This window comes from Lactuca serriola, chromosome 8 (assembly GCF_051521515.1).
Source record: "Lactuca serriola cultivar US96UC23 chromosome 8, Lser_US96UC23_V15, whole genome shotgun sequence".
NCBI classification, from domain to species: domain Eukaryota; kingdom Viridiplantae; phylum Streptophyta; class Magnoliopsida; order Asterales; family Asteraceae; genus Lactuca; species Lactuca serriola.
In genome coordinates this window covers 156,883,173-156,908,873 of record NC_136415.1, presented here as the reverse complement: position 1 = coordinate 156,908,873, position 25,701 = coordinate 156,883,173, and the positions used below count along the sequence as shown (strand labels likewise).

At 38.7% G+C, this 25,701-nt stretch overlaps 1 protein-coding gene across 1 annotated transcript; it reads left to right on the top strand.

Moving 5' to 3' along the window:
- The first annotated feature begins 256 nt into the window (after positions 1-256).
- LOC145069050 (UPF0481 protein At3g47200-like) lies at positions 257-3,536 on the top strand. Its single transcript, XM_079016019.1, has 2 exons — positions 257-376; positions 1,466-3,536. Exon 2 carries the CDS (start codon positions 1,489-1,491, stop codon positions 2,782-2,784), a length of 1,296 nt encoding a protein of 431 aa, XP_078872145.1. The 5' UTR covers positions 257-376; positions 1,466-1,488; the 3' UTR covers positions 2,785-3,536.
- Positions 3,537-25,701: the final 22,165 nt, after the last annotated feature.

Below are 25,701 nucleotides of genomic sequence, written 5' to 3'. Positions count from 1 at the left end.
TCCATAAAATCCGTCAAAAACTTTAAGGACTCAAAAGGTAAATTGTAGAAAGTTCGTAGGGCATTTGTGTCAATTTTCCAATAGAATAAAACTCAGATTAGTTGTTTATCATATGAAAGAAGACTTTGAAGGCAGACAAAAATAAATTTGGAACAAATTGACAAGTAGCTTTCGGAAATTACTAAATAATAACTAAAAAAATGTCTACTTGAAAGAAATCAAAGACATCAAATTAGAAAAGCCTTGGTCGTCCTTGGTTTAAAGTGTAAGCGTTGTTTATTTCATTTATGTATTTAAAGGACTACGATTACAAATCATCCATAAATTTGACAAAGTACCAAGCAAAAAGAGAGTTGAACTAATACCAGCAAAGAAGGTATGTTTCCATCCTTGCTCATCCTTCTGTGATTCGGTCCCTTTGAAAAGGTTCGTTTGTATGAACTCATTAGTGCCGGGTTTTTTCTTTTTTTTTTTTTTTTTTTTTTATTATTATTATTATTATTCGGTCTTTTCCTAAAAGAATTTTGTAGAAAGTTTAAAAAATTCGTCTCCCTTAAAAGTTTAAACGATACTCCTCCTTGGTATATTAATAAGTGGAAAAACTTTATCTCTCTAAATTCAAAAAATAATTGAGAGAATTCTTCATCTTATTGTTTTACTGGGGTCGAAAATATTCGGAAATATTGTTAACAATTTTTTTCTGTTTTTAAAGAAATTCAAGTTTTCATAAAACTAATGAAATGCAACTTTTTTTTCTCTGAATCAAAATTCATTTTGAAGGTTTCTTATATATATTCTATGTTATGAACTTTTCAAAAAGAAATTTTAGAAAATAAGATTATTTACATATATCAAAAAATTTGTTTCAAGATTACATATTTTAATAAAGATAAGATTGAAATGTTACGATATCAAATTTTATGATCCAATACTTGTTAAAATAATATGATAAAAAAAAATTACGATTCAAAAATTTTATGATCTAATAATTTTTATGACCCAAAAATATTATAACTCAAAAATAATATTACTCTTAACATCTTATAATTCAAAAATCTCATAATCTTTAAATTTCAAACTGTTCAAAAATCTAAAAGAAAGTACAAATATAATCCAAAAAAATAAATAACATAAATAAATAAAAATGCTACAAAGATATTTATGAAAGGATTAAAAATAAAAGCAAAAAACAAATAAAAACACTAAAAAGGTATTAACAAACATTAAAAATGAAAAAATCTTATAAACAAAGTAAACAAATAAAAATATTAACTGTGTCGTTTTTTTAGGTTTGTTTTAACTTTTACAAAATTGACTCGTTTTTTTACGATAATTTGGGTTTTTACGCGATCCAGACATTTATCTGTGTATCTGCATGTCTCTATGTATCTATGTATGTAGAGAGTGACAATGAAACACTACATGTACTAATTCTCATATCGCTTTTCAATTTTCTTTTTCTCAGCGGAAATTAAGCAAAAAATCCTAATGGAAAACCGAGATATGGATATCATTATCGATACCTTCAAGCTTGTTGTAAATTCCGTGAAAGAACAAAAAGATACCAACACTTTTTCACGAACTATTAACATGGTTCCTAGTGGTTTCCGAGATCTTAGTCCGAGTTCTTTCGACCCTCGTGTGGTCTCTATTGGTCCTCTTCATAGACACGACGAAGCTCTACAACTATTTGAAGACCAAAAAGCGACTTACGTAGATTCTTTATTGCAGCGTGTTCCTTCCCCACCAGAACAAACGTTAAAAGAATGTTTGCTTAAGGTGGTTGCTTCAATAGACATGATAAGAGCATCTTATCCACGCATTGAGAAGGCCTACAGTGACACTGAGCTTTCCACAATGATGGTTATGGATGCTTGTTTCATACTCGAATTCATTCTCATGATTTCCAAATCCAGCGATGATCAAAAACAATTGTTGCGTGGCTCACCTATGATATATGACTTAGTGCTGGTAGAAAACCAGATCCCTTTCTTGGCTCTTAACCTCATCTTTGACCTCACCATTGCCAAATCTCAACTTACAACCACTCTTAATGAGCTTCTTCTTGATCTTGTACAATTTTTCAACATCTTTGAAACAAAATTAACAGTCAGTGATAGAACTGTAGATTTTCATCTTGATCATATTCTTGGATTTCTGGAAACATGTTACTGGCCATCACTGAAATATACTCCTTCAGAAGGACTACCTGGTTCAGCAATCCACTCAACTATAGAGCTGAATAGAGCAGGGATTATCTTTACTCCTTATCGAGATGAAAGATGGCAAATGACAATGGAGTATAAATCATCAAAGTTTCCCTATTTTTCTTGGTTTTGGTTTAAGCCTAGTCTTAGAATGCCAGTACTACGCATTGACAACATCACTGAGTTGATTTTAAGGAACCTCATTGCTTACGAACGAACATCTACCTATCCTAGTTATATGACTTCATATGCCACAGCAATGGATATGTTAGTCGATACTCAAGAAGACATTGCTAAGTTGATAGAATCAAAAGTCGTTCTCAACCATTTAGGCTCAAACCAAAAGGCTACAAGTATGATTAAAAGCATATGTGCACCAAATCGTTTGGAAAACTTTTATTATGTTGATCAGTGCCAGGAGTTGGATGAATACTACAATAGATACTGGCCGAAAAACATTGCAGTATTGAAGGGTACATATTTTAGTAGTCCATGGAATACCATTGCTCTACTTGCTGGAATCATCCTCTTTGCTCTTACTGTGGTTCAAACTATCTATACTGTCAATGCAGCATAGTGCGAAAATTGTTTTGTGCAAATGGTGTTGGAGATATAATCTAGCCTTCATGGAGTAATTAAACAGGTTCTTGAATCACAATTAAGATATGTATAATAAGTAATGGTTTCAATCGTTATTATGTGAAACATTGTGATGATTTGAAAGCATTAGTAACTGATGTACCTATCAATTGACAGTTACACAAAGCGACAAAAGAGTACATATATGAATAATGTGATGTAAAATTGTTGTAGTAATCATTAATAAAGAGTTATATTTTTCTGCATAAAAGGAATTCTTCCTACAATCATTTATCTTCAATGTTTTCTCCAACATAGTAGTTTTAGAGGGTGGTTGAGAAGAAAAGGAGAAACACATAGAAGACAAAAACAGAAATAGGAGAAGAAAGAGATGAGGGTTGGTACGCCATTCAGTGGTAGATCATTGAACACAATGTAGGGTCTTTGGTGTCCTTCACAATCATCAATTGGGAAGAACATTAAAAGAAAAGAAAACACGGAATCATTGAAAGAAGATCCAGCTGAATGTTTTTGGTATGTTTCTGAGTGATTGTTGTTTTCATGGAGATTGTTGGTGGTATGCCCTACCTTTTATGAATCGTGTGTAAGATTCATACTTGCTTGTGCTTGTTACTTTTATTGAGATTGGCGAGAATATTATACACATTGGTGTTTCTTTTGTGTATCAATTATTAGGACTTGTAAGAAGATCATAAACACGGCATGTGGTTATGGTAATGTGTTGGGATATGAAGTCTTGTACAACATGGAGCACTTTGAACTCAATGAAGAACTTAGGATTCATGGAGCTTGTAATAAATGAATGGATCACTTGAGAAGGGAATAGATCTCCTGACAAAGGAGAGGATATGTCAAAATGACAAGAGATGCCACGAAGTTACTTGATATGCCACCAAAGTGACATGATATGCAACCAAGTGACTTGATATGACACGAAGTGAATTGATATGTCACCAAGTGACACAATATGCCACAAAGTGACTTGATATGCCACGAAGTCACTTGATATGCCACCAAGTGAATTGATATTCCACGAAGTGACTTGAAACGCCGCGAAGTAACTTGATATGCCATGAACTGACTTGATATGCCACCATGTGACTTGATATCCCACGAAGTGACTTGATATGCCACCAATTGACATGATATGCCACCAAATGGTAGGATATGCCACCAAGTGACAAGATATGTCATTCAAGAGGTGGATGTGCCATTCAAGAGGAGGATGTGCCATTATGGAACATGATGTGCAACCAAGGTTCATGATGTGCCATGATGGCTCCTGATGCGCCACTCGGGAGTCAATTTCAATAGGATGCTCATGATTGTCCAAATGTTGCTCAGAAGGACAAAGATGCTCATATAGGATGTTCTATGTGGCTGATGCGCCATCATGATGCTCCATTCTTATACATGATGTGCCATTGTGATACATGATGTGCCATCATGTGTTTTGGTTGATGCTTATGAGGTTGATGATTCTAGAAGCGCATGCATGGCATTCTGTGATTGGTTGAAAATTAGGGCATCCCCATTATGGGCTAATTATGGATACGCCTGGCCCATCATAATCAGAGTTTCCCATTGCTTGTCTATAAATAGGTTCATATCTCCATCATTGCTAGTAGTACATAAATTTCAAAAGAGCAATCATTGTGAGGTTGAGAGCAAATCCTTTGGAGCAGTTAGTAAGCAAGATAGATTCTTTTGTTTTGAGAACTCAAGGGAGGTGTAACCTTGGTGTGTGATTGTAATTGTTCTTAGAAGTTTAATAAACTTCTCTCTCTCTCTCTCTCTCTCTCTCTCTCTCGCGCCCATGGATGTAGGTAACTTTGACCGAACCACGCTAAATATTGTGTTCATGTTATTTACATTTTTTTCAGAAGGTTTATTTCTTCAAGTTCACGTATGTTTGTTTTTTGATAGTTGTCTGAATTGCTTAACTTGTTTGTTGTCACCCAACAAACTAGTATCAGAGCTATGGCTGAAGATGGGAGAGTTAATATTAACAAATTCAATGGTCACGATTTTAGTTTCTAGAAAACGTAAATCAAAGACTATTGATAGATGCCATTTTATGCATCTTTTAAGGTAGTTTTTATTAGAATTTTGCATCATTTTTGTAACATTTTTATTCCAGGTAATTTCCCTTTTTTCCTTTAACAAAAAAATTCTTGCATTTTGGTCCCTAACCGAGTACGTTGGGTATACGCTAAGAGTACACTAGGCGTATTGGCTCGATAGATTGGTCGTAGAAGCACGCACAACGGGGCGTATGTCGAAGTATGCATGGCGTATGATCACCTAGGGTAAACCCTAATTTTTAGGGTTTATGCCCTATTTAAACACCTTAAGTTACTCTTGGAGCTTCTTATGAACATCGTCCACCTCTCCAAACCCTGAGAATGAAACCCTAATTTCCATTTAGCTTGGAAGTGACTTTTCAATGTGTTTTTGGTATCTTGAAGGAAGAAGAACTCTTGAAGGTTGCATTGGTGTGGTTGGAGCTTGTGGATCCAGAATCATCACCAACTTGGAAAGCGTTCGGAGGTATCAACGTCTTAACTTGACGGGTCATTATGTTAGATCTAGTTAGGTCTTGTTTTTGTGCATTTTATGGTCCTTTAATTCATGCTTGAGAGTATGAGCTACTCCAGAAGCTAGAGATGGTAGATCTTAGCACTTTTGATGTCCCTTATACATAAAAATGCAATCTTGATTTGTTATATTGGACCCTGCATCAGTTAAGATTATTATTATGGGTTTCATTGGTTAAAAACAAGTATTGGGCCCCATTAAGACATGCAAAGGAGTAAAATTGCCAACTTTACTTGTTATAACATCATTTAGGGCCAGATCTGAGAAGTGGACTTATTGGCTTAACCAATTTAAGCACTTAATGGCGAGTTGGGCGTGTTGTGGACTACGCTGGGCATACCCAGCTCGTACATAGCATGTACTAGCCAAAGGTTGGGTACACAGGCATAAATCTGAGTAAGTTGGTTATACTCATTAATTGTTGACTTTCATTAACTTTAGTGATTTGGGACATATTTGGAATATTAGGGTTTCATGCCTTGTTGAGCCACCAATCTTTCTAACTTTAGGCCATTGTTAGGCTTCGGGCCTTCTTCGATTTGGGCCCATAATGGGCTTTGGGTATTATTTAGGGATTTGGGTCATATTGGGCTTTTGGTGCTTTTAGGTTGGGCCTCGGTTTTTGGGCCAAGTGAGAAAAAGGGTAAAATGATCTTTTACCCTAGGTGTTGGACAAATGAACTAGATTCCCAATTATGGTTTAGGGCCCAATTATTGATTGGGGTTTTATTTGATTGATTAGCGTTATAATTTTCCAATTCAGCAACTCGATCATTTGTTTGACTGACATCAGACTAAGGTGAGTTTGATCACTACACTATAGAACACTACGATATGTTATGTGCTTGTAGTCTTTATGGCTCATATTGTATGTATTATATTCATGTGTGCCTATTTGCTATAAGTATGTGGGGGTAAAGTAGACCCGGTACAGTCTTGTGCTGACACATGTGTTGAAATAAACTCGGGGGTGAAATAGACATGGGGATGAAATAGACCTGGTACGGCCTTGGGCCGACACATTAGTTGAAATAGACACGTGGGTGAAATAGACATGTGGCTGAAATACACCCGGCACAACCTTGATTTGGCAGATATGTATGTTATGCAATATTTTGGGGAACTCAATAAGCTTCGTGCTTACGGTTTTCAGTTTATGTTTCAGGTACTTCAGGATCGAAAGGGAAGATCTCGGGATTATCGCATCGCACATACCTCAATTTCCATTTTATTTAACTATGATGTATTCAGATGATTGATTGACATACTCTGATTTTTCCTTAATGGTTTTATGAACACATTTTGGTTGATCATTTTATTATTATGAAAATGAAATTTTTGGTTTTAAATTTTGGGAAGTTACAAGTTGGTATCAAAGCCTTATTTTGAGGGTTTTGGGCATACTCTCTGTTGTCTCTAAACACAAACTGAGGATTTGGTAGATTTTTCATAAAATAATTTTTTGACGAAAAGAGTTTTTTAATAAAAGAAAGGGGTGCGGTGCATGCAATCAATCGAGCTCAAGTAAGTTATCCCAAAATACCCATACATATTTTATGTTATGCTTTGAATTCCGAATCTATGAATCACATGTTAGATTAGGGATAAGGATCTGCTCATGATTTCATGATAGAATGCTAGGATAGATTCCTTTGTATGCCTACTGCATGAGCTTGTAAACTTGCATGCTAGTACTGATTAGTTAGTGAAAGGATGAACTGTTTAGCTTATGCTTGATTCCGATCACTCGATGCCCAAATGCTGCTTGCTTTGTGATTTTTAGGAGTTCCTATTAACATCAGCTAACTACTAAGCTAATATGTTAAGTTACATATTATTAAGAGTAGATAATTTTAGAAGGTTAGGTTTTAACTCTATTATGTAGCTCTTGTCTGAGTCCAACCGTTGTAGCGTGAGACCTTTCATTTGAAGAATTATCTGGTGTCAGTTACATGTAATTGTATTTATGAGCTAGTTAGAGGGTGTTGGGGGGAGTTCTTTCTAAAATTGTTGGCAAGGAGTGGTGTGGTCGTTACCCTAGGAAAACCTAAGAGGCAATTCAGTGTCGAGATCCTTGTCTTGTCGAGGGTTGTTTGGATTGATAAGGGAGTGACTTGGAGGATTCGGGGTGATCCTTGAGGAAAGTACGGATAGATGTGGAAGGTAGTACGGGCTAGTACTAATGAAAGCATAGGATCCGTACTCGAGTCAAGGAAAGTCATGATGATACCAGGAAGCTTTTAGAATGTGGGATTCATCGAGTATATTCTGATCGCTTATATGACTTATTTTTAGTACGGTGGTCACTCAAGGAGGTTCTGGTAGCAGCTCTGGGGCCAGTGATGGTTCGGTTTCGGGCTCTGGAGTCAGGTTTATGGATGATTACATGAGAGAGTTCATTTTGGCATAGATTACCCGCAATATTATTGAGCAGATTCATGTGATCTTTGGCACGATAAATGAGGGTATTCTAGAGATTCTGGATGAGCGTTTGGGTGCTTTTTGTTCTGAGATGGTGGCGATGGTGGGAGCCTGCGAGCTGACATTGGTTGGCAGATGTCAGGAACGCCTTCCGATCTAGCCTTTGTCCTGAGGAGGCAAAGGTCAGACTTGAATCCTATCTTCTAAAAGACAGAGTTCAAGATTTGCGGGAGGAGGTTGGACACGCCTTCGGAGGCGAGGCGGTGTTTTCGATGACTTAGGAGGATTATGTTACGAGGTTTCGGGCTGAGTTTGTGCCTGTTATTGAGGTTCAACAGTTGGTGAGGGAGTTTCAGGACCTTCGCCGGACTAATAACACGGTGGCATAGATCACTGATATCAGGAATTTTGTGAGACGATCCAGTTGGAAGACACTCGATGATATGATATCATTAGCCAGAGAGAGGGATATTGATTTGGAGATGGAGAAGATAAGAAAGTTGGATCGGGTTCAATGTTCTGAGCATTTGGGAAAGAGGCCCAAGGTTTTTGGTTCGAGATCGAGAGGCCAGCAGGGTCGTGGCCGATGTGGAAAGTGCGGCAAGTCGCACGATGGAGCTTGTAGGGGTGGTGGTTCAGGCTACTACAAGTACGGAAAGACTGGGCACTTTAGTCGGGATCGCACAACCCCTACCCAGGGATCGAGTTTGATTCCATTCCATTGCAATCAGAGGGGCCATAAAAAGGCCAATGTTCCGAGCCTAGCGGTGGCAGGACTAGTTACAGCTCCTGCTCCGACGACTTTGAGGATCACGGATGGCCGCTAGGGCAAGGAGGATATGCCTGTTGTGAGGAGCAGGGATTTTCAGCTGCCAGTTGAGGAGGCTCGTACAACACTTGATGTGGTGACGGGTATGTATCTTCTCCTTATCTCTTTATTTATGCTAATGTTTCCAGCTTATATATATATATATATATATATATATATATATATATATATATATATATATATATATGTGTGTGTGTGTGTGTGTTATCTTTTAGGTTTGTTCCTTGTGAACGGTATCTCTGCTTTGGTATTGTTTGGTTTGGGGGCAACCTGATCCTTTGTATCTATTGTGCTTAGAAAGAGGTTTGTTGATGCTCCAGGGGAGATGGATTAACCATTAGAGGTTAAGATTGCTGATGATCATGATGTGTGAGTATCTAGGGTTCATCAAGGTTGTGTTTTGTAGTTGTTTAGTGAGCGGTATCTGATTGATTTGTTTCATATTCCCCTATGTGAGAGTAAGGTTAATGTAGGGATGGACTAGCTGAGCCCCAATGGGGCAATGATTTATTGTGAGTAGCGGTTGGTGCGTATCCAGATTCCAAGAAGAGGAGAGTTGGTGATCCAGGGATAGGGTGATCCGTGCGGGCGGGTTTTATGTTTAGCATCTAGGGTCAGACGCTATCTTTAGTAGGGTTGTTTTCGATTTGTGGCCTTTGTGATGGATACCTGGGAGAAGGGTAAGATGAATGTGGATGATGTTTTAATTGTTTAGGAATATTCAGATCTGTTCCTGGAGGATGTTCCTGGAGTGCCTCAATAGAGGCAGGTGGATTTTTGGATTCACTTGATACCTGGTACAGCTCCAATAGCAAAGGCACCTTATTGGTTAGCACCTCATGAGATGCCAGAGTTGTCTACACAGCTGCAAGAGCTATTAGATTAGGAATTTATTCAGCCGAGTAGCTCACCATGGGGAGCGCTGATTTTGTTCATCAAGAAGAAGTTTGGGTCACATCGGATGTGTATCAATTATCGGGATCTAAATAAGCTAACGGTGAAGAACCATTATCCACTCCCAAGGATTGACAATTTATTTGACCAGCTTCAGGGTGCATCTTGATGTTGCAAGTTTAATCTAGATTCTGGTTATCATCATATGAGTGTCAGAGAGTATGTTACACAGAAGACCACCTTTTGGACTTGTTATGGTCATTACGAGTTCAAGGTGATTCCATTTAGTCTCTCCAATGCTCCAGTCACATTCATGGATCTTATGAATCTCGTATGCATACCTATGCTGGATCGGTCTGTGATTGTGTTTATTGATGACATCTTGGTAAATTCCAAGACCCAGGAGCTGCATGAGGAGCATCTAAGGGAAGTATTGGAGACTATGAGGAGGGAGAGACGGTATGCGGAGTTCTCCAAGTGTTAGTTCTGGTTGTGTGAGGTGCAGTTTCTGGAAAACCTTGTCAACAAGAATGGTATTTTGGTTGATCCAGTCAAGGTCGAGGCGGTGATGGGGTAGGAGGTTCCGACCATCTAATATTCATATTTTCCTTGGATTGGCATGTGACTATCAGAGAATCAATCACGATTTCTCCAAGATAGCGGTTCTGCTGACTCGGTTGACGAAGAATACCATCACGTTTCGTTGGGGGCCTGAACAGAAAGAAGCATTTGAGACTCTGAGACAGCGGTTATGCGGGGCTCCAATTTTTTCCCTGCCGGAGGGTATTGAGGATTTCGTGGTATACTGTGATGCGTCGATCATAGGTTTGGGAGCAGTGTTTATGGAGCAAGGTCATGTTATTACTTATGCTTTGAGGCAGTTGAAGCCTCATGAGGCGAATTATCCTACGCATGATTTGGTGTTGGGGGTTGTGGTGTTTTCCTCCAATATTTGGCGACATTACCTCTATGTGGTGTGCTCTACTATCTACACAGAACATTAAAGCTTGAGTTATTTGATGGATCAGTCGAATCTAAACATGAGACAATGTGGATGGTTGGATGTGGTGATTGATTATGACTATGATATCCTTTATCACCCAAGGATAGCCAACGTGGTGGCTGATGTTCTCAGCCGCAAGGCAGTCGTGACTCTGATCAGGGATTCATGTTTGAGGATGTCGATGATTACTCTGATGGGTTTTGGCCATAAGAACATCCTATGTGCTCATACAAACCCTAATGCTTGGATCTAGGTTTCTCTATTATTCATGCAATTCATCCAAGACTTTAAACCCTAGATCTAGCATACAATTAATCATATTAACTTATGAATGGGGTTTTAGATCTTACCTTGATCATTATGTAGCAATAACAATCTCAAATCCTCCTTGTAATGACTTTAGAAAGCTTAGAGTCACAAGTGTCACTCCTCTAATGGTTCACAAACACCAAGAGCAAGAGGATGAAGAATAATGAGAGAGGAGGCTGCCCAAAACGTGTGGAAACCCTAAGGAACAAGTTCGCCACGTTTTTGAGTCTCAAGGGTCCTTTAAATAGTGAGGCTATTAGGGTTATCTAACAAGGAAACCCTAATTTGGATGCTCAAGCCCTAAACAACCCATGGACTCCATTCCTTAGAGGCATAGGACGATTTCTAATGGGTTTCCCCATAGAATTCGTCCACCCCTCTAATATCGAGTCCATTAGCCCAATATTCAACTATCACACAATTGACAGTTCTAGTCCCTTAGGATTAATTAATGTCTTTTAGCCACAAACTTAATTCTTATTAATTCTTGACTAATATTAATTAAACAATATGATTTCTCCTTTAATATATTATTCTCATAATATATTAATAAATCATAATTAATCCTCTCTCTCTCTCTCTCCATAATTCATCCTATCAAGTTGCTTTGGTGAAGGCAACCCAAAAGGACCATGCACCATCGGGTCAAGTACATACCAAAATAGTTATGGTCTTAGACATTAATCCAACATACTCCACTTCTAGAGTAGATCCGAGAGGCTCGGGTTGAGACTATGAAGGAAAAGTACCATAAGAGTGAGTGCATAGTGCGTCATGTGGCTTCCTTCGATTATAATAACCGGGGGTTATTGACCCTTCATCAAAGGGTGTGGGTTCCATATTTGGGAGGTATGCAGCCGGTTTTTATGGAGGAGGTGCACAAGTTGTGGTTCTCTATTTATCCTGGAGCAACAAAGATATATCGGGATCACCCACTCGATTATCAGTGGCCATTCATGAAGCGAGATGTGGCCTGGCATGTGGAGAGGTGCCTGACTTGCAGGAAAGTCAAGGCCGAGCATCAGCGACCTAACGGCAAGTTGTAGCCATTATACACTCCCATTTGGAAATGCGAAGAGATTACTATGGATTTCATCACGAAATTGACATAGACAACGTGCATAGTGGATTCGATATTGCTCATCATGGATCGATTGACCAAGAGCGTGCATTTCATTCTGATTCATGAGAGTATCTCTGCGGAGAAGTTGGCTAACATTTACATCAAGGAGGTTGTGGAACGGCATGGGGTGCCGGTATCAGTGGTTTCATACATGGATCTCTAGTTTACTTCCAGGTTCTGGAAGAGGTTCACGAGAAGTTGGGTACTCGTCTGCATTTCAGCATGACTTTCCACCCGCAGACTTATGGACAGAGTTAGAGTACTATCCAGACCTTGGAGGATATGATTCGGACATGTGTATTTGATTTCAGTGGGAGTTAGGATATATATCATCCTTTGGAACATTTTTCATATAAAAAAAGTTATCACGCAAGCATTGATCGACCTCTTTATGAGATGCTCTATGGAAGGAAGTGCAGGACCCTGATATGTTGTGGTTAGATCGGTCAATAAATCATGGGGAGTACTGATGTGGTACTCAAGACTACCGAGTTGATTCAGTGGGTTCGGGGTAGACTTCAGACATGACAGAGTCGACAGAAGAGCTATACTGACAAGCGCCGATCACATCTAGAGTTCCAGTTTTGGTATATGGTTCTCTTGAAGGTATCACATTCAAAGGTGTCATCCGATTCAGGAAGAGGGGCAAGTTGGCCCCGTGTATATCTGTCCTTTCAAAGTTTTGGCTCGCCGAGGGGGGGAGGGGGTAGGGAGGGAGGGTTTCTTATCGCTTGGATCTACTTGAGGAGCTTAGTCAGATTCCTAGAACATTTCATGTATCTCAAATGCAGAAATGTTTAGTTGATGATTCTGCGGTGGTTCCATTCGGGGATATTCAGGTGGATGATCGCCTGAATTATAATGAGAGACCGATTTCTATCCTTGACAGGAAGACGAAGGCTTTGCGGAAAAAGTCAGTAGATCTAATAAAGATTCAATGGCAACATCACAAGGGTTCAGAATGGGCGTAGTAGAACGAGGAAGGGATGAGGGAGCTTTATCTAGAACTGTTCGCAACAGCGGACTTCGAGGAAGAAGTCTGAGTCAAGTGGGGGATAATTGTAAAATTTGCATTTCATGTAATTTCCCTTTTTCCCTTCAATTAAAAATTCTTGTATTTTGGTCCCTATCCGAGTATGTTGGGTGTACGCTAGGAGTAAGCTGGGCGTACTGGCTTGATATATTTGTCGCGGAGGCACCGACATACGTGGGGCATACATGGAAGTATATAGGACATACAGGGTGGGGAAAACCCTAATTTCTAGGGTTTGTGCCCTATTTAAATAGCTTAAGTTACTCTTAGACATTCTTATGACCAGCCTCCACCTCTCTATACCCTAAGAATGAAACCCTAATTTCCATTTGAGTTCTTTGAGCTTGGAAGTAACTTTTAAAGGTGTTTTTGGTGATCTTGAAGGAAGACGAACTCTTAAAGGTTGCATTAGTGTGGTTGGAGCTTGCGGATCCAAAATCCTCACCAAATTAGAATGCTTTTTGGAGGTAGAAACCTCTTAACTTGATGGTTCATTATGTTAGATCTACCTAAGGCTTTTTTGTGCATTTTATGGTCTTTTAAGTCATGCTTGAGAGTATGATCTACTTCGGAAGCTAGGGATGGTAGATCTTAGTACTTTTGAGGTCCTTGTACGTAAAAATGCAATCTTCATATGTTATATTATACTATGCATGAGTTAGGGTTCTTATTATGGATTTTATTGGACAATAACATGTATTGTGTCCCATTAAGACAAGCAAAGGAGTAAAGTTGCCAACTTTACATGTTAAGACATCATTTAGGGTCATATCTGAGAAGTCGACTTATTGGCTAAACAAATTAACCACTTAATGGCGAGTTGGGATTGTTGGGGAATACCCTTGGCGTACATAGCTTGTATGTAGCATGTACTAGCCAAAGGTGGTGTACGCAACGTGTAGGTTTGAGTAGGTTCTACATGCTTAACAATTATTGACTTTTGCGATTTGGGCCATATATAGACTATTATGGTTTTGGGTCTTGTTCGGCCACTAGTATTTTTGACTTTGGGCCATTGTTAGGTGTTAGGCCCATAATGGGCTTTGGTTATAATTTATTGATTTGGGCCATATTGGGATTTTAGTGATTTTTGGTTAGGCCTCGGTTTTTGATCCAAGTGAGGAAAAGGTAAACTATTCTTTTTCCCTAGGTGTTAGACATCTGAACCCGATTCCCAATTATGGTTTATAGACCAATTATTGATTGAGTTTTATTTGATTGATTAGTGCGTGGATTTTCTGGTTCAATAGTTCGATCATTTGTTTGAATGACAATAGATTGAGGTGAGTTTACTTATTATACTATAGGATATTGGGATATTTTGTGTGCTTGTAGTCATTATGGCTCCTGCTGTATGTGTTATACGCATGTGTGCCTGTTTGTTTTATACATACATATATATATATATATATATATATATATATATATATATATATATATATATATATATATATATATATATATATGGGGTGAAATAGACCAAGTAAAACCTTGTGTTGACACATGAGTTGAAATTGACTCGGGGATGAAATAGACCCGGTACGGCCTTAGGTCGACACATGAGTTGAAATACGCTTGGGGGTGAAATAGACTCCGGGGTGAAAAAGACACGGCACAACCTTGAGTTGGCAGATATGTATGGCATACGGTATTTTGGGGAACTCACTAAGCTTCGTGCTTACGATTTTCAGAAGGGTTTTAAGCATAACAACATGCTATGTGTTCATGCAACCCTAATTATTTTGGATCTAGGTTTTTCACTAATTGAACATGCAAATGAAATTCCAAAGCAATAACTCTTGATCAAGCATATATAATTCGAAATTCATATATAAAAAGGGTTAAGAAAATTACCTTGCTTGTTATGTAGCAATACGAAGGATTCCTTGATTGATCTTAACTCTTGAAAGCTTAGTGCCTCAAATGTTTCACCTCTAATGGATCACAAACACTTGTAGCAAGAGGATGAGAGGAGAGAGGAGGTAATATGCAGAAAATCGGCTAGGGTTTCTATGCTTTAATCATTGGCCGAAAACCCTAGGTGAAGGGGTCTTTAAATAGCTGAGGCTGCTAGGGATTTCAGGTGGAAACCCTACTTTCCTACGTAGGCCTTAAGTAGTCCATGGACCTCCTCTTCTAGAAGCCTTTGACGAATTCTATAGGGCCTCCCTATACGTTTCGTCCACTACATTCTAAAGGAGTCTAGCAGCCTAGTTTTGCAACTGGCAATGATTTACAAAACAGTCCCCGTTCTTTTAATCAGTTCCTTTAATCCCAAAATCAATTCCAAATTATTTTCTGATCAAATACTAATTAAATAATATGATTTCTAATTAATATATTATTCTCATAATATATTAATAAATCATTTATTAACCTCTCTCGCCTTAATTCATCATGTCAAGTTGCTAAAGTGAAGGAAACCCAAAAGGACCATGCTATTATCAAATCAAGTTCATACCAATTATAGTTATCGGCTTAGACACCTAATCCAATAGTCTCCCACTTGGATAATTCTAATAACTGTAATTGTAAGTACAACTTCAGAATCTGATTAGCAATCGTAGTTGTCAAAAGCCATTGTCGAACTATGACCTAGTCAGTGGTGTGTCCTTAAGAGAAGGGATAATATAATCCTCCGTTCTGCAAGATATCATGCGGAAAAAGACATGTAATAGAATCATTCTCATTGTCCAAAAATTTATTTCCTGATTTCTGATTTGTATGACAAGGAGCTTAATTGAACACATCAATTCAGTCCTGACCAAGCCTGACACAAAAGTCAACACCAAATCATCGAGGGGACCAAAATATCACTTTTACCCCTTGAGATAAAAGGAACAAATAAACTTTGATTTATATGATTATAATATTTACTTATCAAATCATACACAAATACATGTTTTATAACATCAAGTTACTGATGTGTTTATGTATTATCAATGCACAACCAACTCGTGAACAACAACTCATATATCTCGGTTTAAAGACTATATAATATTATCGTCTCACAATTAGCCGTGGCAAATTCCATGATGTAATTCAAATGAGCGTGGGTTTAATCCAATATTGAAATCCCCATTTCAAGAGTACTCATGAATGTTGCAACAAACCATTTCCACGTCTAAACACTTAGACAATCTACAAGCCAATTCATGACAGTCTTAATTCACTACTTACTTCCAAAGTATGATGGACTATGGATAATTTGCATAATCCAATTATTCTGGAAGTAAAACATGCAAAGTTGAAACACAAAATAAGCAATTGACAAAAGATAGTAAACAATATTTATATATAAATCTCCATTATATAATCACCAAATGTCAAGTACATTTATCTGTTACAAGTTTCTAAAATATCTATCTAATCACTAAAACTAATATCTTCCTTCAGACCAATGTTCCTCGCATGCTGAACATGCTTAATCCTACTCAAATGCTTTGTGAGGGGATCTGTAGGATTCTCTTCTGACGATACCCTCTTGACAACAAGAACTCCTTCTTCTACCCAATGTCTGATGAAGTGGTATTTTCTGTCAAAATGTATGGAGGTTCCATAATCCCTTGTTTCATTGGTCAAGGCAACCGCTACTTCATTATCACAGAAAATATCCATGGGCTCCTTTATGGCTGGCACAACTCCAAGGTGTCTAATGAAGTTCTTCAACCATATAGCCTCATTTGACGCTTCGTTGCAGCTATATACTCCAACTCACATGTTGAATCAGCCACGGTCTCCTGCTTAGAACTTTTCCAAGTTACTGCTCCTCCATTGATTGTAAACATCCATTGATTGTACTCCTCCTATGGTGCACATACAACGCTATTGCTTTGGATCTAAATTTTCTCAAGTTATACATGCAACATTCATTTTTCCAAAGAATATACCCTAGCTAGCATACAATTGGAGATATACAACATAAAAACTAGTTAAAAGAATACCTCTTTGTTGTATTATAATCCTTGGCCTTTCAAAAGCTTAGTACATTAAGTGTGATACCTCTAATATGTTACATACACCAAAAGAAAATGGAGGCTTGTGAGAGGGAGGTTACGAAGCACAAAAATTGACTAGCACTTTTCCTTGGAATGCATATGCCAATTTTAGGGAGTTAGGGGTTACCTTTATAGTGTGGAATTCCTAGGGTTTCTTACATGTAAACCCTAATTCACCATGTTCTGCACATTTCCTAGGCCCTTTGGACTAAACCTTCATGGAGTCTCATATAGGTTTAGCCCATCCCTAATCAAAATGGATCATTAGCCCAAACTATAAGTATTACTGATTTACCTAATCAGTCCCCGTAAATTTAATCAGTCTCTTTTGATAGCTAAATTAATTCCAAATTAATTCTTGATCAATACCAATTAAATAATATGATTTCTCAATTAATATATTATTCATATAATATATTAATAAATCACAAATAACCTCTTTCTCAAAAATCCATCCTATCAAATTGCTCCAGTGAAGGTAACCCAAAAGGACCATGCTACTATCGGGTTATGTACATACCAATTATAGTTATTGGCTTAGAAACCTAATCCAACAATCTCCCACTTGGATAAGTCTAATAACTATAACTACCGATGCATCTTCAAATCTGATTAGCAATCGTAGCTCTCAAATAGCAACTATCGAACTCTGACCTAGTCAATGACGCGTCCATTAGATAAGAGATCATATAATCCTCTGTTCTTCAAGATATCGTGTGGACAAAGACATGCAATAGAGTCATACCATCAGTTTGTTTCCCGATTTCTGATTTGTTTGCCATAGAACTTAATTAAACACATCAATTTAGTTCTGACCGGGCCCGACACATAAGTCAAAACAAAATCATCGAGGGGCCCAAGATATAGCTTTTAATCCTCTTAGGATAAAAGGAACAAACAAACTTCGACATATATGCTTGTTCTAATTACTTGTTAAATTATACACAACAACACGTTTTATAACATCAAGTTACTGATGCGTTTTCGTACGATCAATGCACAACCAACTCCTAATCAACAACTCACATATCTTGGTTTGAAGACTATACGATATTATCGTCTCACAATCACTCGTGATAAATTCCATGAAGAGATTCATGTGAGTGTGGGTTTAATCCACTACTTAAATCTTATTTCAGGAGCACTCATAAACTTTATAGCAAACTTTCGCAATGTCTAAATGTTGTAGACAATCTACAAATCAATTCATGACAGTATTGCCACAGTACCTACTTCCAAAGTATGATTGACTGTGGAAAATTTGAATATCTAATTATTCTGGAAGTCAAAACATGCAAATTGAAACAATAGTAAACGACTGACACAAGATAGTAACTTTACTCATAAATAAAACTCTTTTTATTTAATCATCGAATGTCAATTACATTTTAGCTATTGCAAATTTCTAGATAGTTATCTAATCACTAAAAATAATATCGTCCTTCAGTCCAATACTCCTAGCATGCTGCAAGTGCTTAACCCTATCCACTAGTTCTCCTCTGACGATACCCTCTTTACTACGAGGAGTCCTTCTACTTGATGTATTATGAAGTGATATTTTTTTTCGATGTGTCTGGATCTGCCATGATCCCTCGGTTCCTTGGTTAATGCAATCGCACCCTCGTCACAGAAACTACAGTTGGTACAACCCAAAGGTCTCTGATGAAGTTCTTCAGCCATATTGCCTTGTATGCTTCGCTTGCTGCTATGTACTCTGATTCGCACGTTGAATCAGCTACAGTCTCCTGTTTGGAACTTTTCCATGTTACTGCTCCTCCATTTAGGGTAAACACCCAGCCCGATTGAGAGCAGAAATTATCTTTGTCGGTCTGAAAGTTGGCATCAATATACGTTGTCACTCTCAAGTCATCACTCCCACCGAGGGTAAGGACCCAGTCCTTAGTCCTCTGCAGGTACTTAAGAATGTTTTTTACTGCAGTCCAGTAAGCTCTACCAGGATTCCCCTGATATATCTGTTGACCATGCTCAAATAAAGGACACATTAGGGCGAGTACATGTCATAGCATACATCATCGAGCCAACTGTGGAAGCATATGGTATTTGACTCATTTATGCTATTTTAGCATCGGTACTCGGGCTCTAAGTCTTACTCAGTTTGGTATTTCTCAGGATGGGCAATTCACCTTTCTTGGAATTCTCCATGCTGAAACATTTCAACACCTTGTCCAAGTAGGTACTTTGACTAAGTCTGATTAGTCTTTTACTCCTATTTCTGAATATCCTTATCCCTAGAATGTAAGTAGCTTCCCTGAGGTCCTTCATAGTGAAACAGTTCCCAAGCCAGGACTTAACCTCCTTCAAGGTTGGGATTTCGTTTCCTATGAGTAGTATGTCATCTACATACAACACCAGGAAGCTAACTATACTCTTACTAGCCTTGACATACACACATGACTCATCCTTGCTTCTCGAAAATCCAAACTCTCTGAATTTCTCATCGAAACAAATATTCCATCTGTGAGATGCTTGTTTCAATCCATAAATTGATTTCTCAAGCTTACACACTCTATTAGAGTACTTTGCAAAACAAACCCTCTGGCTGACTCATGTAAACATCTTTAGCCAACTTCCCATTTAGGAAAGCGGTTTTGACATCCATTTTCCATATTTCATAATCATGAAATGCAACTATGGCTAGCATACCCCTTATAGAATGATCTTCGATACTGGTGAAAAGGTCTCATCATAGTCAACTCCAAGAGTTTGAGTAAAGCCCTTCGCAACCAATCACGCCTTATATGTGTGTACTTTCCCATCCATGTCAGTCTTCTTTTTGAAGATCCACTTACACCTGACTGTCTTACAACCTGGTACATTTTCAAAAAACTTCCAAACTTGATTGTCCTACATGGGTTGAATCTCGCTGTCTATCGCCTCTTTCAACATTGCAGACTCTTGGCCCGCCATGGCTTCCTTGTAGCTATTAACTTCGTTCAAATTTATCAATGTACTACCACTGATAAACGTACAACCTTTAGTTGTTAATGAAAACCATATAACACAGGTGGAATACTAACTCTACTAGAACGTCTCAGAAGTACAGACTCGTCAACTGGTTCAACAAGAGTCTCATCCGCAGGTTGATTGCTAGTGTTAGAGGTTCCTTCATCGCTTAACTCTTGAAGCTCTTCAAGGTCAATTTGTGTGACGCCCTATTCTAAAAGTATTTATTTATGGATTCCCGAGATCAAGAGTAAGGGATTTTCGGTCTTTAATGGGCAATGGGTTTCATTCGAGAAGGTTTCGGACCGAGGTGTGTTGCTAGAAGCGTAGGGCTTCTCGCCACCTTTACGTGGATATAAAGTTCGTCGGGAACGGACTTAGGATAAAGGAGATATTGTCATTTGTAATTATTGGCATCAATGGTCCCTAAGGGAAAAAGTTGGCAAAGAGGTCCCATGCATGCTAAGTATGCATGCACGTGTTTGGCTGGGTACGCCCAGCGTAAGCTGGGTTATGCCCAGTGTATGAAGGAAAGTGAACACGGAGCCTCATAGCGTACACCCAGCGTATAGGATATACGCCCATCGTATGCCTAAGATCCAGAAATCCTAATTCATTGAGTGTGAAGGCTATTTAAACAACTTTAAGAGCTCATAACCCTTCCTTACCTTAGCATCCACTGTTTAGAGACGTTTTCCCCAAAACCTAGCCAACTTCTTGAGTGTTTAAGCTATTGAAGTGAATTTGAAGTGTTTTGAGAAAAGGTGTTGCATCTAGTGAGTGGAGGAAGAAGGCCAACGTGTAGATCTGAAGTTTTCTGGGGGTTCAAGAGCTCCTAAAGGTATTGTGAGATCCTCATTTTCACGGCCAGAAAAGACCGATTTTGTTTATGCTTTATTAAAATCAGAGTACTTCTCTTAATAAAAATGTTGCAGAATTTGTTCCTAGAAAAACATGCTAAATATGTTATCAAAACATTTCCGCAGAAATGTATTTTTATTCATTCTCAAAATGTTGTCATGTCATCGTCAATACAAAAACATAAGCCTAAACAGAACTTACATTCATTTACAGTAGTGATCTACATCTCTTTTATATCTCTTAGTGCAAAGTAGCTTTGTATCGACACATGTGATACAAATAAGCTGGAGTGGGTCAGGTTGGGATAGTTAGTGAGTACATAGGGCTTTCAACCCACAGTAAAATAATTAATATATTTAAACATCAAACAATCAACCTAATCACCCATCCCCATTATCTTCTTAAGGATTTACCCTAAAAATCAACTAATCCTTGTTCATTCATTTCTAAGGATTATTCTAAGGAAACGACATGAAGTCCATCATTGCTATTGATAAAGTGGTCAAGTGCAATTGCTAATATTATCACTTAGGAACAGCTGCCAGAATTGTGACATTTTCTATGAGGTGCTTCTGCCAGTAACCTTTAAACACTAATGTCATGGCCATAAGGCTCTCTATTAGGCGCAGTTGTCGATGTTGTCCTTAAAGCGTAGCTACTAGGACGTTTACCGTAGATCTGAAACATCTACATGTTGTGGCGTAGCTGCCAGTGCTCATTTATAGGGTACTAGGTACATTGCTGCCAATGTTTACCTATAGGGCAATAGGTCCATACTACTAATGTTCCTCTATTTCAGCTTTTATCCCTCATCATTCATCTACCCATGTTTTACCCAACATATTTTGTAGATATAAAATACTTTATACAGTTTACATCATTTAAAACATGTATACAAATCTTTCACCACCATAGACAACAAGTATTCAAGAAATATGCACACATAGCACGTAATTTTATTAAAATACTTCATATCTATGTGTAAGATGAAGGTAACTATGCACTCACCTGATTAGGTGGTGACTCGGCACTCGGACAACACTTCGTTACTCTTAAACAATTTCCTCGACAAAACCTAGTATGAATATCACTAGGGTTTAGTCTGACGTTAATCGCGACTAACTAATAGTCTAGCTACTATTACTATTATATAAGTGGTAACACAATACTTTTCACCCACTATATACAGACGAGGCCAAACATGAAACACCGGAGGGCAGGATCATTTCGGCATAAAAGTACTTATGAATCCAGCAACCCAAGCGGCCCTCCAAACCGAAACCCCCATACCGCGAGTGGTTAAAAAGACATTATAAAGACACTTATATAACTCTTAATAATATCCTAAATACTTATTATTAGGTCCTAATAACTTTACTATATTAAAACATAAGTTATACTAAAGATAGGGTAGGTATAACTCAATTATAGCGGGTTTGCTTAGAAACCGGGCTATGCCGGAGCAGAGTTTCTGAGCCGGAGGCTCTTCTCTTCAGAGTCATCAAGCGCTACGGGAGCCTTGGGGCATCCTTCGGGTGCTAGGGGGTTAACCTAGGCTTAGGGGGGTTTGGGGGTTAAAGAGAGAGAGAGAGTCTAGAGAGAGAAAGAATAGTGTGGAAAGGTGTGAGAAATGGAGGAAGCTGGCACCTCTATTTATAGGGGGGCTGGCAGCTGGACTCGCCAAGTTAGAGGACAAACTCATCGAGTTCATGCATGTTTCTCCCTTCTAGTGGTGCCACGTGTCCTCTTTCTGGTGGTGCAACGTCACCTCTTTTGCAGCAACACCCTGCCGACTTCTAAACCCTGTAACTTTTGCATACGAGCTTTGTTTTCGACGTTCTTTTTTGCACGCGTAGGTAAAAACAAGATCTACAACTTTCATTTTGACTCTGTCGGCTAATTCTTGACCGATCTTAAATTTCACAATAGGAGGAGATTAGACTGTTAAATGACCATGAAGAATTCGTAACTCCTTCATATAGACTCCGTTTTTGTCTTTATTTTTACCATTGAGTTCCTATTAATGAGATCTTCAACTCTCATTTAGGTTGCGTAAGCCAAAAACCGCTCGAACTAAAATTCGAGTTTCGGGTCGTGCACTACTAAGCTAAATCTTAGAAAATTCATGACTTCCTCATACGAAGTCATATTTGGGCATTCTTTTTTTGTATGTTCTTGGTTTAATGTATACTACAACTGTTATTCAGATCACTAAGGCTAAAAAGTCCTCTATCATAAATTCACTATTTACGTCTCCCGGTGTCGTGCCGTTTTGCCTTAAAAATTCAACGACCCATAACTTTTTGGTTATAACTCGGATTTCAGCGTTCTTTATATGTACGAAACCCTTGAGACATGTTATAAAACATGGTTAAGGTTATTTATTCTAAATAATCCCTTGTCGAAAAGTCGTTTTCGACCCCTATTATCTCTAAATTGACTAGCCCGGATCTACGGGCGTTACAGGTGTAAAGCTTCTTTCCTGTCATCTATTTTGTGTAGATCTAAGTGTTGTGAAGTCTTGACACCATTCTTGTCCCAAAAACCCCCCATTATGATGCATGATGTGTTTTGGTTAAGATAAGTTCTCCTTTCAGACCACAGGAGAGGTCTTAAGTGAGAAAAATGAGGTCCCAATGGCTTTGGTTGTCCCATGTATGAAGTAGGAAGGTCTTAATGGGTTAAGACCTTGGGTTAAGAGCTTTATTGACGTTAGACAAGATAAAGTTTGAGACTTTATGAGTCATAGGCCCTTTTTATCACTGGATCTGGCATATGGGCTTAAGTGCTTAAGCCATTAAGCACATGGAAGGATTTTGGTATAGACGCGCATACGCCCAGCGTAAATTAGAGAACGCCCAGCGTAGTGGGTCAGCGACCGACTTTCCAGTCAACGAGCTGACGTACGCCCCGCGTACGACAGGAGTACGCCCATCATACGCCGTCTGTTGGGTTTTCAAATTTGGGCCTTGAAGTATTCGGCTGTTTATGGGCTAGTTGGGCTTGGGTCGTGACTGTACAGTATAGATGGGGTAATTTAGACCCAATAATTATTATGGACCTTGGATCTAGACCCGATTTGAAAGATGGGCCCAATTTTGTAAATTGGGCCAATATTGGTCTTTGCATAAGGAATTGGCCCAATAAAAGGAAAATGGATTTAATGAGTGGTTAGGGCACTTGGCCTAGAAAGTCATGATGGATTCTAACTTGGTGATTATCATGTGTTAATTTGGATTTCCAGTGAGTCAGCAGTCAGAGATTTGCTTGATTTTGGTAGTTGCAAGGTGAGTTATCCTCACTATACCAAGGGTCTAAGGCACCAAGGACGGCCCTTTGAATTGTTATTTGAGTAATTGCTGTTGTGATATTTTATTTGGTATTCTGCTAGGATGAATGATTATATGCTAGTATGGCTGGTTAGATCGGTATTCTGGTAGACTGGATGTGGCTATGCTTAGTGACTTGTAGTCGGTCGCCCTGTTCTAAAAGTATTTATTTATGGATTCCCGAGATCAAGAGTAAGGGTGTTTCGGTCTTTTATGGGAAATGGGTTTCATTCGAGAAGATTTCGGACCGGGGTGTGTTGCTAGAAGCGTAGGACTTCTCGCCACCTTTACGTGGATATAAAGTTTGTCTGGAACAGACTTAGGGTAAAGCAGATATTGTAATTTGAAATTATTGGCATCAATGGTCCCTAAGGGAAAAAGTTGGCAAAGGGGTCCCATGCATGCTAAGTATGCATGTACGTGTTTGGCTGGGTACGCCCAGCGTAAGCTGAGTTACGCCCAGCGTATGAAGGAAAGTGAACGCGGAGCCTCATAGCGTACGCCTAACATCCAGAAACCCTAATTCTTTGAGTGTGAAGGCTATTTAAACAACTTTAAGAGCTCATAACCCTCCCTTACCTTAGCCTCCACTGTTTAGAGACATTTTCCCCCAAACCCTAGCCAACTTCTTGAGTGTGTGAGATATTGAAGTGAATTTGGAGTGTTTTGAGAAGAAGGTGTTGCATCTAGTGAGTGGAGGAAGAAGGCCAACATGTAGATCTGAAGTTTTTTGGTGGTTAAAGAGATCCTAAAGGTATAAAGCTTCTTGCTTGACATCTATTTTGTGTAGATCTAAGTGTTGTGAAGTTTTGACACCATTCTTGTTCCAAAAACCCTCATTATGATGCATGATGTGTTTTGGTTAAGATAAGTTGTCCTTTCAGACCATAGGAGAGGTCTTAAATGAGAAAAATTAGTTCCCAATGGCTTTGGTTGTCCCATGTATGAAGTAGGAAGGTTTTAATGGGTTAAGAGCTTGGGTTAAGAGCTTTATGGACGTTAAACAAGATAAAGTTTGAGACTTTATGAGTCCTAGGCCCTTTTTGTCACTGGTTCTGGCATATAGGCTTAACTACTTAAGCCATTAAGCACATAGAAGGATTTTGGTACAGACGCGCATACGCCAAGCGTAAATTAGAGAACGCCCAACGTAGTGGCTCAGCGACCCGCTTTCCAGTCAACTAACCGATGTACGCCCCGCGTACCAAAGGAGTACGCCCTCTATTGGGTTTTCGAATTTGGCCCTTGAAGTATTGGGCTGTTTATGGGCTAGTTGGGCTTGGGCCATGACTGAACAGCATAGATTGAGTAATTTGGGCCCAATAATTATTATGGACCTTGGATCGAGGCCCGATTAGAAAGATGGGCCCAATTTAGTAAATTGGGCTAATATTGGGCTTTGCATAAAGACTTGGTTTTGGGACTTGGACCAGTAAAAGGAAAATGGATTTAATGAGTGGGAGGGCACTTGGCCTAGAAAGTCATGTTGGATTCGAACTTAGTGATTATCGTGTGATAGTTGGGATTCCCAA

What these genes read in the sequence shown, in the direction of transcription:
- LOC145069050 (XM_079016019.1), top strand. Translation starts at nt 1,489, where the DNA reads ATGGAAAACCGAGATATGGATATCATTATCGATACCTTCAAGCTTGTT.